At 55.7% G+C, this 15,430-nt stretch overlaps 2 protein-coding genes across 4 annotated transcripts in view; one reads left to right on the plus strand and one right to left on the minus strand.

The window, feature by feature from the left end:
* CBL (Cbl proto-oncogene) overlaps window positions 1-4,190 on the plus strand; it is a 34,034-nt gene extending 29,844 nt beyond the window's left edge. For both annotated transcript variants that reach the window (XM_015649636.3, XM_015649637.3), the window contains exon 16: window positions 15-4,190. In XM_015649636.3, coding sequence (XP_015505122.1) covers window positions 15-295 — 281 coding nt within the window. In that variant the 3' untranslated portion in view covers window positions 296-4,190. The remainder of the gene's footprint in view (window positions 1-14) is intronic.
* A 1,712-nt stretch (window positions 4,191-5,902) lies between these two features.
* MCAM (melanoma cell adhesion molecule) lies at window positions 5,903-15,430 on the minus strand. 2 transcript variants are annotated; one of them, XM_015649961.2, is made up of 15 exons: window positions 15,349-15,430; window positions 11,479-11,606; window positions 11,159-11,372; window positions 10,997-11,067; window positions 10,828-10,915; window positions 10,557-10,736; window positions 10,351-10,478; window positions 10,069-10,228; window positions 9,857-9,978; window positions 9,485-9,623; window positions 9,275-9,396; window positions 9,060-9,195; window positions 8,284-8,428; window positions 7,752-7,869; window positions 5,903-7,126 (listed from the first exon to the last, which is right to left on the minus strand). In XM_015649961.2, the coding sequence occupies exons 1-15, from the start codon at window positions 15,413-15,415 to the stop codon at window positions 7,097-7,099; spliced, it is 1,848 nt and encodes a 615-aa protein (XP_015505447.1). In that variant the 5' UTR covers window positions 15,416-15,430; the 3' UTR covers window positions 5,903-7,096. The 2 variants fall into 2 exon arrangements, with proteins under 2 accessions (XP_015505447.1, XP_015505448.1); XM_015649962.2 differs by lacking the exon at window positions 7,752-7,869.

Genomic DNA, 15,430 nt, shown 5'->3' on the forward strand with positions numbered 1-15,430 from the left:
GTTTCTCCTTGCAGGTTTTTCGGACGGCTCCCAAGTCCCCGAACGGCCGCCAAAGCCGCTGCCCCGGCGGATAAATTCCGAGCGGAAAGCCGGGAGCTGCCAAGCAGGAGGAGCCAGCAGCGGGGCCAGCTCCTCCCTGCACCTCTCCAGCGAGATCGAGAACCTCATGAGCCAAGGCTACTCATATCAGGACATTCAGAAAGCTCTGGTCATTGCACATAACAATATTGAGATGGCCAAGAATATTCTGCGGGAGTTCGTGTCCATCTCCTCCCCGGCGCACGTGGCCACATAGCACACGAGCACCTCCACACCTGAGCTGCTGTGGACCAACTGCCTGGGCAGCTGCTGCCCAGCTGTGCACCAAAGGGGAAGGGAGTTCCTTTAGAGACTTCGTGCTGAGGTCAGTCCTGCCTCTTTAAGAGAATCAGTTATCAGGTTTTCGTGGTTCCAGATTTCAAAGCAGTGGGATGAAACGGAGCGGTGTTTTATACAGTGTGTGTCTTGGAGTCCTTTACCCCTACCTCTTGTCTGAGAGAACAGATTTATTTCCAGGGTGTTGGTAGACAAAGGTGTCGTGACAAGGGATCCCCGAGCCCATGCCCTGGAGGCTGGGGGGAGTTGTTTTGTGCTGTGAATTTTAAGTGGATGCTCAGAGAAACAAAGTCTCGAGGTCGGTGTGGTGTGTCCTGTGGTTCATGGTACTAGGTTTGGATCTGTTCACTGCTGTGTGTCTGGCTCAGGCTTTTTAGAGAAGCTGGGAGGTCACTTTCTGCTGGGAATTTATAGGAGACCTTGGAAGAATCGTTTGATTGCTTCCTGTTGGCCGTGGTGTGTCCCTCTTGCCTGTAATAATAGCAGTTATTGCATCTGATTCCAGTCCTCCCTTGCTGCCTGGATGAGCTTCTGTCTGGAGTTTTGATAGCTGGATGAGGTGCTATTTTCTGATAGCAGGATGAGCTTCTGTCAGGGATTTTGGTCCTGGCAGTGCTGGGAGTTGGATTTCTCTCTGGTGTGTGTGTGTGTGCTCTTGAACTGGCAGCACCAGATTCCAGCAGCTGCAGGAGCTCGGCATGGTTTTGAGGGGTGGGAGAGGGGACAAAGAATTTGAGCAAGAGCAAAGAACTGGGGCTGCTGCTTCTCCTCTCTTAGCCTTGAGCATTTTGTGCTTCAGTGCTCAAATTTGATTTGTGGCCCTGCTGGGCTGGAGCAGCCGTCACTGGACACTCCCATTGCTCTTCCCTAGGAATGTTGCACCTGGTAAATAGGATGTTTTATTTATCTTCATTGCATGGTGGCTGTTGCAGACACACATTCCTCCAGAGAGCTTTTGCAGGAGCCATCGTCGTGCCAGGGTGTTTTGTGGAATTGGTAAATGCAGCTGATGTGTTTGTTGGAATCTCACCTGCTTTGCAGTCACAGAAGTGCAGCAGTTTCTCTGCATGGCTGTCCAAACAACATAGGAGCTCTCCTTTCCATTTCCATTTCTCTGAGGTATTGCCAGGTCTGGTGATAAAACAGACCCAGGGAAAAAATGTGTATTTGTGAAGTGATCACATGGTTTTAAAGGTCAGAACTCGGCTGCTGGGTTGGAAAAACCTGACTTGCCTACTCAGCTACTTAACTCTGTTCATACTGGAGGAGTGGATGGTTCCTTTGGAGAGGATTTAGATCCAGGAGGCACAGACAGATCACAGCCTGACAGCCTGAGAGGCTCTTGGCCTTTGGAGCATGTCCAGCATTATTTGCATCTCCCTGAAGTCAGGAGAGGTCACCAGGCTAAGGACTGCAGGTTGCAATATTGCTGGAGTGGTTCTGGCAGCCGAGGGCAGTTTGGCCTTTTGAGGAATCCAGAGGCTGGGCCAGATGGCTGCAGTTGGCAGAGAGGCCTTCAGGAGTGTTAGCAGAGCAGAAAGTGGGTTTTTAATTAGAGGTTTTTCTCTAGACCTACAGCTTTCTGAATTGCTGCAATGGCTTCCAGGCAGGCTGAACTGTCTCTCTTTACTCTCCCCTCCTTTCGGCAGTGGGGAAAATGCTCTCAGACAGCGTGAGGAGATGTGCCCTGCCCAGAGACCCCACGCTGAGGGGTGTCTTGGCTGTTTTGGGGTCAGGGCTGGCAGTGGGCAGGGTGCTCTGTGGGGCATGGGGAAGAAGAAGGGGAAGAAGAGCTGCTCTTGCTCCTGTGCCCAGTGCAGCTGCCAGGGTGCCAGCCCTGCTCCCTGTGGGAGCCTCTGGAGGAGCAGGGCCAGCACTGGTGCTGCTGAGGCTGGAGCAGGGGACAGCTGCGGCTGTTGTGTCACACAAGGGAGCCTGAGCAGCCAAACAGTCCCTTGTCCTGGAGATCCAGGTGCAAACCTTTTAGTGAGGGGTTTATTTCCCTCTTTTTCGCTCTCCCCCTGGGCTCTGGGTTGTTCTGGAGGCGTTTGGTGTGTGACTGCTGCCATGGCTGAGCGAGGGCTGAGCCCAGCAGCTCCAAAGCCTTAACTCTTGTCCTGCCCAGTGTGTGTGACCAGACCAGTGATTCCCTGTCCCTTGCAAGCCCCTCAGGGCAGGCTGGCTGTAATTTCCATGAAATCCTGCTTGGCAGAGCTGTTCCAGGCCTGTCTTTGGGGTCTATGTGCCAAGAGATGTTCCTGTGGGTGTTGTTTCAGGTGTTAGAGATTAGAGAGCGATCTTTGTGGCATGTATCACTGATTTCTCTGCATGTGTCCTTTCTGTGCACTTGTTTATGTCTCAAACTAATTTAAGAAACTTAAGTCTTGCCTTTTCTTCCTTAGACAAGCTAAGAATTTTGCTGATTCCACTGAGGGCAGCAGAGTCCTGGCCATGTCTTGTGGCTGTGCTCTGCCAGCTCAATCCAGGCACTGCCCAGTGGATTTTTCTTGTTCTTTCTAAGCCCAAGATCGATTGCTCTTCTTTCCCTTCACCTCCCTCTTCTTTAATCTTAAGAAAATTAACTTTCTGATGCTACTTTAAAAAGGAAAAACAACCCAAATGTCTAGTGCCTTTCTGAAGGGGATGCTGCGTGGCCAGGCTGGATCCGGGAATCCACCCCTGTGGGAAAACAAGCTGGACAAGCAGCAGGAAACTGCTTTGGGAAGGGGTGAGGAGGAGGAGCAGGAGAGATGGGCAATGCTCAGTTTGGACTCTGACACTGTGTTTTGTAGCATTTCAGCCGTGGAGCTTCCGTGTCTGGACTGGTGCTGTGCCGAGCTCGGGGCAGGTCAGGATTGTGGGGTTGGGGTGACAAATGCTGGAGTTGGCCTCCAGCCGTCCCCAAAAGGAGCAGGAAACACTCCCAGAAAGGAATGGGAAGCACTCCCAAAAGGAGCAGGAGCTGTGGGAAGCAGGAGGTGCCCTCCTGAGCAGGATCCAGGTGATTTCCTGTGTCCAGAGGTGAGCAGGAATCCCAAATCTTTCCCTTTTTTTGTGCATGTCCTTGCCGCAGCCCTCCCCGGGGGCCAGGCAGGCTCAGGGCCCCACATGTGGCTCCTGCAGACCGGGGACGTTTCTGTAGCTAATCCTGAGGAGGGCTCCTGCCTGGAAATGTGGTTTGATTGATCGGTTTGTTGGGTTTTTTGTTCATTTCTGGTTGGTTTTTTGTTGTTGGTTTTTTTGTTTTTTTTCAGTTGAGCAAGAAAAAATGCAACTCCCAGGGCACCTTCTCAAAGGTGCCACTTTAAAGATTAGTGGGGAATAAGGACATTTATTTTTAAAGTTCCTCCTAGAAATCTTTTTTGTTTGAAATTCCCAATGGAGGAAGAACTGCTGTTACTGTTGTTCTTTCTCATGGATGACAAATACCAATTTGTAAAATATCAGTGTTAAAAAAAATGTTGAGATTGTCACGAGATATTTTAAAAAAAAAAGTATAATAGTGTCATTAATATAAAATTATAATAGCAGTATTTAATCCTTTCAGATCTGTAAAGAATAAGGAAAAACAGAAGGTAAATATTCTTACAGAGAGTAGCTGAGCTTTAAGATTCACTTGGTTTAAAGTCCTCATTTTGTTTGCAGATGCATTGTTAATGTTTAGAGGTTATACTAATGTTATTTATTAATTGTTTCCATCCTTGTATGCTGCCCACTAAGAGCTTCTTTGTTTGGGATTTCATTCACCTGTGTCAGTAAGAAAGAAAACAAAACAAAGTTTTATTTTTAAATAAAATTTCCTTTGTTGTAGCAGATGGTGTGTCGGTGTTGTGGTGCTTCTGTGAATGCTGGAAAAAGAATATTTTAGGATTTCAATCTCCTGGATCCTTTACAGACTATTATAAATATAATATAAAATATTATATATAAATATAAAATATTTATATAAAATAACTACAGAGTTATTTTATATTTTTAGAATTATATTTATATATTTATATATTTTATATATATTTATTATTATATAAATTATATTTTATAATTATTACCACAATTATCTGTTAAATTCAAATTTCTATCTTAGCCACTGACAGAGGTCAGGAAAGAGTTATATAAAGATCATAATAATAAAACATATTCTGAGATAATCAATGAAAAAAGGCTCTAATCCATCAGGACCAAGAAGGACATGAATTTACCACCCAGGAGGAGAATCCAGAGGAATCCATGGGAATATTCTGCAGCCTTTTAAAGTTACTGCATAGAAATTACATAAATAAATAAATATCTCACACAACTCTAGAATCACATCTATATTTATCACCATTCTAGGATAGAATAATTAGAATATATTGTTAATAGAGATAGGAAAACAATTACATATATTTGAATATAGTAATTGAATAGTCATTGATAGCTATTCATATATATCAATATATGAATATTTTACATATCCAACAGAATAAATCCAGCTTCTGCCACACTCCAACATCCCAGAGCCAGGAGGGTTGGGACATTGGAGGGCCAGGGGACACCACTTGGGGACACAGGGGGACCCTCAGGTCCCAGGGCTCAAATGGGAAGCCACAGACCCTGGGGGGGGTCCCTGAGGCCACCTGGGGACAGCTGAACATGGAAAAATCCTCTCTGAGAAACCCCTCTGGGGTGAAATGGGCACAAGGGGTCACTTGAGGGCATTTGAGACCCTGTTCGGGGTTATTTCAGGTCATTGGGGTCGTGAGAGGTCATTTGGGACCCTGTTTGGGGTTATTTCAGGTCATTGGGGTCATTTGAGGTCACAGGGGTTACTTGAGGTCATTTGAGTCTCTGATCCGAGTTCCTCGGGGTTACTTTAGGTCATTTGAAGCCCCATTCGGGGTCATTCGAGGTCATTTGAGGCCCTGACCGGGGTTACTTCAGGTCATTGGGGTCATGAGAGGTCATTTGAGACCCTGTTCAGGGTTACTTCAGGTCATTGGGGTCATTTGAGGTCCTGTTCAGGCCCCAATAATTGATCAGGGGTCAGATGGGGACACAGGAGTTCATTCTTACGAGCTGGGGCCAAAGGACAAGGGACACTTTGTGCCCAAACACTGCCAGGCCAGTCCAGGGCAGCCCAAAGCCCCAGGGACCTGTGGGGTCACCCATCATTCACCCTCTGTCCTCTCAGGGTGCTGGTTATTTGCTTTATTAATATTTTTTATTAATTAGTAGTGTATTAGTGTTTATTAATCATCTCCTGTACACATCAGCATCTAGAGTATTGGTGTTAGGTACTAATACAATATCAATAAATTCTAATGTCAAATTCTATTTACAGTATTATTTTTTTTAAAGATCCAGTGGTATAATCACCTCTTACAGCCTAAAACTTGGATTATTTATTAGAATAAACAGATTTATTAGCATTGGTAGTGATTAGTGTATTATTAGCAGCCACAGGGGGATAAATGGGTCCTATTGGAACCTGCAGGGGATTATGGAATGTCCTTTCCCCCCTTCTGTCTGTGGGAACAAACTCCACCACTCAGCTTTGAATCCGTACTTTATTTTCACATATATAAAAAAAAAAACCTTGGAAGTTATCAGACCAAAAAAAAAAAACAAACAAAAAAAAAATAAAAACCAAACAAAGAACAACAAAACCCGAAACAAAACTCCTGGAAATGTACACACAATCCAACAAAAATATATATATATATAAACCAAAGCTTTTGCTCGGACACCACGTGTAGCAGGCGGGGGCAGCTCCCCTCTGGTCAGGGCTGGGACAGCCGGGGGACGAAGGCTTGTGGCCAGCAGAGCTCAGAGGAGCTGATTTACAGGCACGAGGGGCTGGGACAGAAGCTCGTGGCAGGTTCTTGCCCATCTCCCCTCCTCACCGTGGGGCCAGAGGTGCCAGTGAAGCACAGAGAGGAGTTTGACCTGGGGCTGGCAATGGCTGAGCACAAAAAAACCCTGAGACGTCACTGACTGGCCCTGTCTAATATTGAATTTAAATCTGTGGGAGCTCTGGCTCCTGCTGCTGCAGCAGCTGAGCAGCATCCCTACAATAAACCAGATTGACAGGGGAGAGGGGAGCCCTGCCCCTCGGGCCAGCACAGCTCCAAACCACACACCCTAAAGCCTTTCTGGAGCTTGGCACCCCTTCCTTGCTCTGCCAGGTCCTCTCCTCCTGTGGGATCACAGCACCGCTGGGATAAACTGACCCAGAAACGGTTCAGAGACAAAACAAAGCACTCAAAACCTTTCAGAAGCTGCAAACACCTCTCCAACACACCCCCCTTCCACTCCTCTCTCCTCCAACCTCCACCCACTACAGCTAAGGTGCTTCAGACATCCCAAAAACCAAACTTCACCAGCCTCTTTGAGCAAGGTCAGGGTACAAAGAATGCATCAAAACCTTCCTACAACATGTACAGAACAGATTACCTGAAAGAGCCTCAAATCCTTCCACCAGGTAGGGATTAATGGGATATAATTCTTCCTAATATTGCTGTGGCTTCTCTGGAGTAGTAAAGCGAGTCCAGCTTTGCTGCTAAGGCAACACCTGCGAGCCCAGGGCTGAGGTAATGGCCAGGCAAGTCAGGCAGGTGTCCCCAGCACGGTGACACACGGGTGGGCTCTGGCCGTGCTCCCCAGGGGCTGGAGCAGGGGTGGGAGAAGGCAATCCAAGAGCAGGAAAGGTTTGAAGGAAGAAAGCACTTAGTAGGTTTCCTCTCTAGTTTCTCAGATCGATGTATTTCTCGCTCTTCAGTTCCGCCGAAAGAGAAAGGGGGAGGGAAAACACACGGTTAGGGGTGAGCACAAAGCAAATCCTCTGCTGCAGGTGTGGTGGTGACACACACACAGGGGTGGGGACAGGCACACACCCTGAGGGGAGGGCAGTGGGAGCTGTGCAGAGCCAGGCAGGGGCTCCCTCCTGGCCCGAGGCAAATAAAACCACAGTGGGCTCAGGGGCTGCAGCCTGTGGCTGCCACAGACAGTGAAAAGCTGCTCCATCCCAGGTGAGGGGAAAGCACAAGTCACAAAAGACTCAGCCCAAGATCTCTGGCTCAGAGGATCCATTCCTGCAGCCTCTGCTCTGACTTCTGGCCAGAGACCTTTCTATTTCAGCTCCATGTCCCACAGCCCCCGGGGGAAGCTGGCAGCTGCTCCACGGAAGGAGTCAGAGCCAAGCAGGGCAGGCAGTGGGCACTGCCACGGAGCAGAGCTTTGTCCCCTCCCGGAATTGTCCCCTGCCCTCCCTGGCACGGCCCCCCCGAGCGCTGCAGATGGATGATGGAGGCCCGTGCAGGGTGGGCAGTGCCGGAGGAGGGGAGCAGAGCATTACCTGGTGCGGCCCGGGCAGGGCGGTGCCCGTCGCTCTGTCCTACCTGGTCAGCTGCGGCTCTCTTCTCGCCGTTGGCGCCCTGCAGGAGCCCCGCCTCTTCGGAAAGTTTATCTGACTTAACTTCAACTACAATCTTGTCTTTACGGGCCTCTGGCTTTGTGCTAGGGGAGGGAGGTGACAATTTTTGAGACGCGTTTGTGATACCTGCCAGGGCACGTGGCCGGCCGAGCCCTGGGGCTTGGGACCAGGGGCTCAGAGCGCTGGGGTCAGAAAGGCTCCAGCTCACAGAAAGCTTTGGATTGCCCAGGGAGGGGGCCCTTGGCTGCTCTACCACTCTGCTGTCTCCTCCCTGCACGGCAGTGCCCTGTGAGAAGCTGGAAAAGCCGTGGTGACCCGAGGCCGTGCTCCCGCTCTGCGACGGGCAGGGAGCAGCTGGAGCGGTGGGGTGGCATGGGATGGGATGGGGTGCGATGGGATGGGATGGGGTGCGATGGGGTGCGATGGGAAGGGAAGCATGAGTGATATCAAGCACCCCCAGCCCCACAGGCCCCTGGGGGACAGGTGACAGTGCTTACATGTCCTGCTTCCCAGCACGGCCACACGGGATCTTGCCTTTCTTGTGCAGGAAGTAGATGACAGCGCCCAGCACAGCCACCACGAGGATGGCCACGATGATGGCCACGATGATCACCCCTTGGCTCTCTGCTGTTGACTTTTGATCTAAACACAGCGGGGAGAGAAAAAAAATTAATGCCTGTCTCACTGTGACTCCCTCCAGCTTCACTTCTGTGTAGGAAAGGGCCCCTTCTCCCAAAAAACTCCAATGCTTCCCCAGCTGCCAGCAGGATGCAGGTTTCAGTACAGAAATGCTCCTTGGGGCAGTTTCTGTAGGAACACAGAAATTCTGCTCTGGGCTGCCAAGCTCCACCTGCCACAGGAGGGTGGATAACAGGAATTCCTGCAGGCCATTCCAGGCCATCCCTCTGCTTCCTTGCCCAGCAGGTTTGGGCTGCAAGAAGCTGCACTTGGCCTCGCTGAGGATAAGCAGGCAGCTTTCCCACCGTTGGGGACAGAGCCTCTGCCTCCCTGCTGGCTTGGCAGGGAGAGGCTGCAAGAGAAGCAGCGCAGAGCCAGCAGCCAAGCTCCCTCCCCAGGCTAGAGGTGAGCAGAACTGGTGTCCTGACACCATCAGCAGACTGACCTTTCCTGATGGAACCATCTGGAAGAGCAGGAAGGGAGGAAAGACACCGAGCTCAGCCACCCCACAGCAGCACGGCCCAGCCGGCACCTGAGCCGGGGGGACTGATACTGCTGGGGGCTCCTGGGACAGAAAGCAGTGCCTGACACTCACCCACCAGCTGGATGTGCTTCTCACTGACACCCAGACTGTTGGACACGCGGCACATGGCTCCCGCCTGCAGCAGGTCGTGGCTCACCCGCACCGTCAGGTTGCTGGCGATGTGCTGGTTGTCCATGTACTCGTGAGTCTGGGCAGGGCAGGCAGAGCAGGATTCAGCACCTGAGCAGCCCCTCGGACACCCCAGCCTGGCCCCTGCCAGCTCTCACCGTGCCATTGATGCTCCACTGGACGGTGGGCCGGGGAAAGGCGATGGCCTTGCAGGTCAGGTTGATCACCTCGTCCTGGCGCACGTACAGCGGGGAGCTGATGGCCACGATCCGCGGCTTCCCTGTGGGCAGGGGACATCAGCACCCACAGCTCCTGGGGAACGGGTGCTGGGCAGGCAGGGGTCACTCTGCACCCATGCCAGGTCTTACCCTCGACAGCCACGGACACCTTCTTGCTCTGCTCCAGCCCTGGCACGCTCGGGGCCATCACCCTGCAGCTGAAGGTGTTGGAGGTTTCAAAGGTGAGGTTGCTCAGGTAGAGCTGGTTCCCATCCACCAGCTTCTTGCCCTGTTGGGAAGGAAAGTCCCCAGCAATGAGCCCTCTGTGCCCATGTCCCAGGGGAGTTCCAAGCACAAGGAGGGAGCCTGCAAGCACAGCAGCTCCCTGCAGTAGTGGCAGGAGGTGACAATATGGGGGTGGACAATGCAGGCCCATGAAAGAAGGAATCTTTTCCCCAGTTTCTCAGGAGAGATGGAGCAAGGTCCTGACTGCCTAATTTGCTGCAAAGCCCAGGTACTCACCTTCTCATCCCTCCACTGGTATTTCAGGCCCACAGGGCTGAAGGCGTCACAGCTCAGCGTCACGCTGTCCCCTTCACGAAGGGTTGAGGACGGCTCCATCTTCACACGGACCCCTTCAATGTCTAGGAGAGGGATGGAGACCAGGGCAGGGTGAGCAGGAGGGACAAAGCACCCACCATGAGGTCCACAGGGTCCAGTCTCCATTCTCTTACAGTTCACAACAAGATCCACATCCTCCTCTATCTGTGACATATCATCCAGGTCCAAGGACTGGCACTTGTACGTTCCATTGCTGCTCTTGTCCACCTCGTGCAGCTTCAGGACCCCACTGTCGGGCTCTGCCAGCGACGTCAGATCCTGCCACTCGTTCAGCTGCAGACAGTGGCACAAAGTCCTCAGCCCCACACAGGCCCCCTCCCACCCAGCCACTGGGACAAGGAGCAACCAGGAGATGTTTGCCAAGGGAGAGGTGCCCCGCTCCCCTCCAGCCTCACGTTTTTCTTAAAGAAGCTGAAGATGGGCTGTGGGTTCCCATCAGCCTCGCAGACCAGCGTCACATTGTCCCCTTCCTTCACCAGCGCCGAGGACGACACCACCTGCAGCTTCAAGTGCTCGGCGGGGTCTGGGAGCAGGGACGGGCAGAGTCAGTGCCCAGCCCCACTGCAGGGCACCAGTGCAGCCCCCCCGGCCCCAGACTCACAGAAGATGTTGACCTGGACCTCCCGAGACTCCAGGGCATGCCTCTGTCCCCTCAGCCAGTAGTGCACGGTGCAGCGGTAGCGGGAGTGGCGGTCCTCACGCGTGACAGGCGCGTACAGCGTGCTGCTCACGGTGTACAGCCCGCTCGACTCGCGCGTCAGCGTCGACTGGATCGTCACCTCTGTGGGGGACACAACCACACAGGTGTTCTTGGGGTGCCAGCCCCCAGCCCCTCCTCTCCCCAGCTGGTTGCCCATCCCCGCCCAACTCACGGTTCTCCTGGGTGTGCAGCTGCTCCCCATTCTTGTGCCACGTGATGTTGGGAGGTGGGAAGCTGTTCTTGCTCGTGCACTTGGCAATCTGTGGTGGCAGAGACAGCCATCAGCACAGGTTAGGGTTAGCAGGGAGCCTCCCCCTCCCCTGTGTGCAGCCTCTCCTCACCTGTGGGACATCAATGCTGTGCACAGAGATGCCTGCTGAGGTGGGCTCAATCTTAGGGGTGTTGGGGACCTCTGAAAAGAGAAGGCACCCCCCGTGAATTAGGAGGGATGGGATCCCTGGCAGAGCGGCTGCCTGACCGTGCTGCCCTCCTGCGTCACTCACTGTAGACGCTGAGCTCGGTGCTGTTCTCGCCCACGCCGTAGCTGCCAGCCCCGACCTGGCACACGAAGGTCCTGGCGTCCTGCGCTGTCACCGCGCTGATGGACAGGGCCCTGTCCCCATCCAGTGACAGCCGCTTCTTGTAGTCAGTGTCATCCTCCAGGACGCCGCTGGCCGTGATGTGGTACAGCCTCACCTGCTTGTTGCTGTGGTCCACCTGCAAGGAGAGGGGCGAGGCTGGGCTGGGGAGCCCGGCAAGAAGCCCTGGGCTGGTTGCCACCCCAGCCCTCCAGCCAGAGCTGCTCTCCCAGGCCAGCACTCACGTAGAACCAGTCGATGTAGGTGTAGGAAGCATTTTCAGGGATGTAGAAGTTGCACTCGATCCTGGCTGTGCCCCCGATTTCCACTTCCACCACGTCCGGCATGGAGATCTCCAACTTGCTGGCTGCAGCTGTGGGACAGAATTTGCTGTTAGGGGCAGGAAGAACAGGGAACGATGGGCTGCCCAAGCACAGCCTGTCCCCATCTCCATCCCACAGGAGCTGTGGGACAGAGCGTGTCTTGTGCCCTACACACCATGTCCCAGCCCAGCAGCAGTGACAGCCACACTCGCTGCCTGCAGCACCCACAGAGCCCATGGGCTCAGGCCAGGGGACCTGGCATGTCGTGTCCCCCCCAGCTGTGTCCCCAGGACACTGTTGGGAGGCAGCATGTCCCCAGTCACCAGAGGACTCCCAGGTCCCTCCACAAGCTCTGACCCTGCCGCCCCAGCAGGAACCTGGCACTCAAAGCATCCATCCCTGCAGCATTCCCAAGGCTTCCCCTCGCTGCTGCTCTGCTCCCTGCCCAGCTCTGCTCACCCACAGCACTCCTGTGAGCGGAGCTGGCCCGTCCCTGCACCCCACATTCCCTCCCAGCCCAGCCAGCAGCAGTAATGGAGCTGCTGGCCCTGCTCCAGAGAGGATGGGCAAGGTAATGGCTATTGATCCAGGACAGGGCACCAAGCAGTTTCCCAAGGGATTGGGAGCAGAGCAGCCCCAGCCGGGCAGAGCAGAGACAAGGCTGGCATCACAGCAAGGATGGGAGTGTCACTGCCACCATCCCTGACAAAGCAAAGGGGGCTCTGCAAGCCCTGGGCTGGCACACAGCCCTGCAGAGGGGACAACAGCCTGTCCCCAAGCAACAGAGCCAGGCCAGGTATGGGAGCTGGGGACAAGAGGCTTGGAGGAAGCAGCTGTGTCAACATCTCCCTTGATAGCGCCCGCTCCAACAGCCACCACCGAGGCGACTTCAAAGGGCAGCGCTGTGCCCACAAAATGCTCTTTGTTTGCAGTGGGTATGCGGTGGCACAAAGCCAAAACACAGCCAGGGGCCCTCCTGCCACAGCAAAGGCCCCGACACGCAGGACCAGCCACCTCAGAACTCATCAACACACAGGTTTTGGCCCTCGCCCATCCCTTCAGTGTGTTACAGTTGGCACTAGGCAAAGAGGGATGAGCAAATCACAGCACAGCAAAGAAGGTGCTGGAAAAACAGGTGAAAGTCACAGAGATAAGCACGCAGCAGGGACAGGAAACTGGTTGAGAATAGAAAGGAAAAGATAGCTTTGCACAGGAGGCAGCTCCTGCATGGCCACGTCTTGGCTGCCTGGTACAGGAGGGCACCTGCACAACTGGGCAAGCCTCGGGCTGGGGTGTGTCCCTGCTGATCCCACCAAGCCTCCCCTGATCCCTGGCACTCTGGATTACAGGCAGCCAGGCCAGACTTTCCCTCTCCATCATTTTCAGACCTTTGGCAAGGGCCCCAGGCAGAGCCAGCCCCTGGGAGAGCAGCTGGCCCTCCCCCTGACCCGCTCGGCATGAGAGCCCTCAACCAGGCAGTGGAGCAACCGAAACCGTGAGCTCAGAGCTGGAGAATGGCTGGCATCCGGGGCTGGCATGAGGAACAGCGATCTCCCAGCCATCCACTGCCCTTGAGGAGGCTGACACGGTCGCTGCAGCCCCTTCCCTGCCTGGAACAAGGGCCCACTGCTCCCCAACTCCTCCGGGACACGCTGGAAGAGGGACACAAGGGGACACTCACAAGATCCCCCACAAGGCTGGGGACACAAGGCTCGCTTCTACAGCTCCAAGACCTTTTGCTATGTGCGTGGGCAGGCTAAAGAGGCACTGGGCACAGCCAGCCTGGCACAGCAGGCTACAGGGACTTGGCGATCCTCCCCTGTGCCCAGCGCAGCTGTAGGTTTGGTGATGGAACCTGGGGACATCCATCAGCCACGCGTGGAGCAGCCCAGCTGCAGCACCGAGCTCCATCCGCCCCAAGTGCCTGGCACAGCTCCAGCCGGAGACCTCGAGATCTGGAGAGGGCGTCTGCAGGGAGCGAGCAGGGAAGGAAGGAGAGCCCCCGTGCCTTTTCCATCTGGCTGGCGGACAGCCGGCCGGCAGCCAGAGCTCCACAAGAACAAAGATTTGCTTTTAGCGCTGGGGAAGGGGGTGGGGAGCAGCACAGTCCCGAGCCAGCCTCCTGCAGAGCCGAGGTGTGCGGGGAGACGCGAGAAGTGCGGCTGTGTTGGCGGCACGGAGCCCCCGGCGCTGAGCCCCCGGCCCGGAGCGAGACGAGGGGCACCACAGGGGTCTGGAGCCGCACGTGGGATGCCTGAGGTTGTGGGGTTGTGTTCCCCTCTCAGGGAAACCAGCTGCGGCCAGATCCCGCCTGCTCCCGGCACAGCCACACATGCTACCCTCCTGTTCCCTAGGAAAGCAGCACAGATCCCCGAGCCGGGGTGCCCCAGCTCACTCGGAACAGCATCACCCGCCCCCTGGCTTCTTCACAGAGGGAAGAAAGAGGGTGCAGAGCCCCAGCCTCGCAAGAAGCAGCACCACCAGCAGCGCCCAACACCTCCGCACACCAAACACCTCCACCCAGCCCGCGCCCTGCCGGGCATGGGGACGGAGCCAGGGCTCTGCTGCAGTGGGGATCAACACCTTGCACCCCAAAACAACTCCACCACCCTGTCAGGACCCGGTCATGTGCACCTGGAGAGGCAAAGCTCTCAAGCGCACTCCGCAGCTCGGTGGCAACATCCCGACACCTCTCTGACAGCCAGACCGCGGTGCACAAAGGGATGGGGAGGCTCAGGCAGCCCCGGGGTGGGCTCAGGCCCCCGTTCCAGCAGCTTTGGCTGGCCTGGGAATGTCTTGGCCGTGGCTCCTTGTGCTTCTGGGAAGCATCAAGACTTTCACGCGGCTGGGCTTCCAAATACACCGACGCCGCCAACCATTGAGAGACTCCTGGCTCGACACATGTGCTGTGGGAAGGGGATCCCGGCACGGGACGGGGGTGGGAGCAGCCTGCTCTAGACTCCGGTCTGCGCCTGACTTTGGCTCCAACACCTCGGCCTGGGCAGGTTCCCAGCGCCGGGGCCACCTCCGCAGCTCAGCGGAGCAGGGAGCAGCCAGCGCACCGGGACCGCTCCCGGGCCCCCGGCGAGGGGAGGGCGGGATGCGGGGAGCGGGGCAGGGCAGGAAGCGCAGCCACCCCCCGAGGGTGATAATGGACTGGAAAGTGCATAAAAAAAGAAAGCACGAAAAAAAGCCAAGAGAAACACAGCGCTCAGGGGAAAACTCCTTAGAAGGAAAGGGGTGGATGCTTCCTAACAACAACCAGCTCTCCCCGGTGCGCGCTGAACGCACGTGGGTCACCCCTCAACCTGCCCGGCGCTGGGGGGGCTGCGGAGGGACCCCGAGAGCGGGATGGGGCACCCAGACCCACCCTGGATCGCGGGGCCATCCGGGCGGGGACGCACGCTGGGAAGGGCCGGTCCCACCTGGGCTGCCCCGACCCCGCGATCCGAGCATTCCCGGCGCCGCGCCAGGCACCGCCCGAGGGGCGCAGCGCTCCCGGCTGCCCGCGCTGGCCCCGCCGCGGCTCTGCGGGGACACCCCTCCCTGCGGCTGCCACCTCGGGGAGCTGCACAGGGGGAAAGCCCAGCCCCGCTGCAGCCCGGTGTCCCCCAGAACGAAGGACATCCCTGCCAGGGCTCGGCGGGACCCCGCGCCGCGCCCCGGAGCGCTCCGCAGGTGCGCGCGTCCTCCCGTCCCGCACCGCCCGGCCCTTCCCGGTCCCGGTCCCGCACCGCCCGACCCTTCCCGGTCCCGGTCCCGCACCGCCCGGCCCTTCCCGCAGCCACTCACCGCAGCAGAGCAGGAGGCAGCAGCCCCAGCCCAGGGCGAGCCCCGCCGGCCGCCGCCCCCCAGCCATGCCCGCCGCCGGCCG

This window comes from Parus major, chromosome 24 (genome assembly GCF_001522545.3).
Source record: "Parus major isolate Abel chromosome 24, Parus_major1.1, whole genome shotgun sequence".
NCBI lineage: Eukaryota > Metazoa > Chordata > Aves > Passeriformes > Paridae > Parus > Parus major.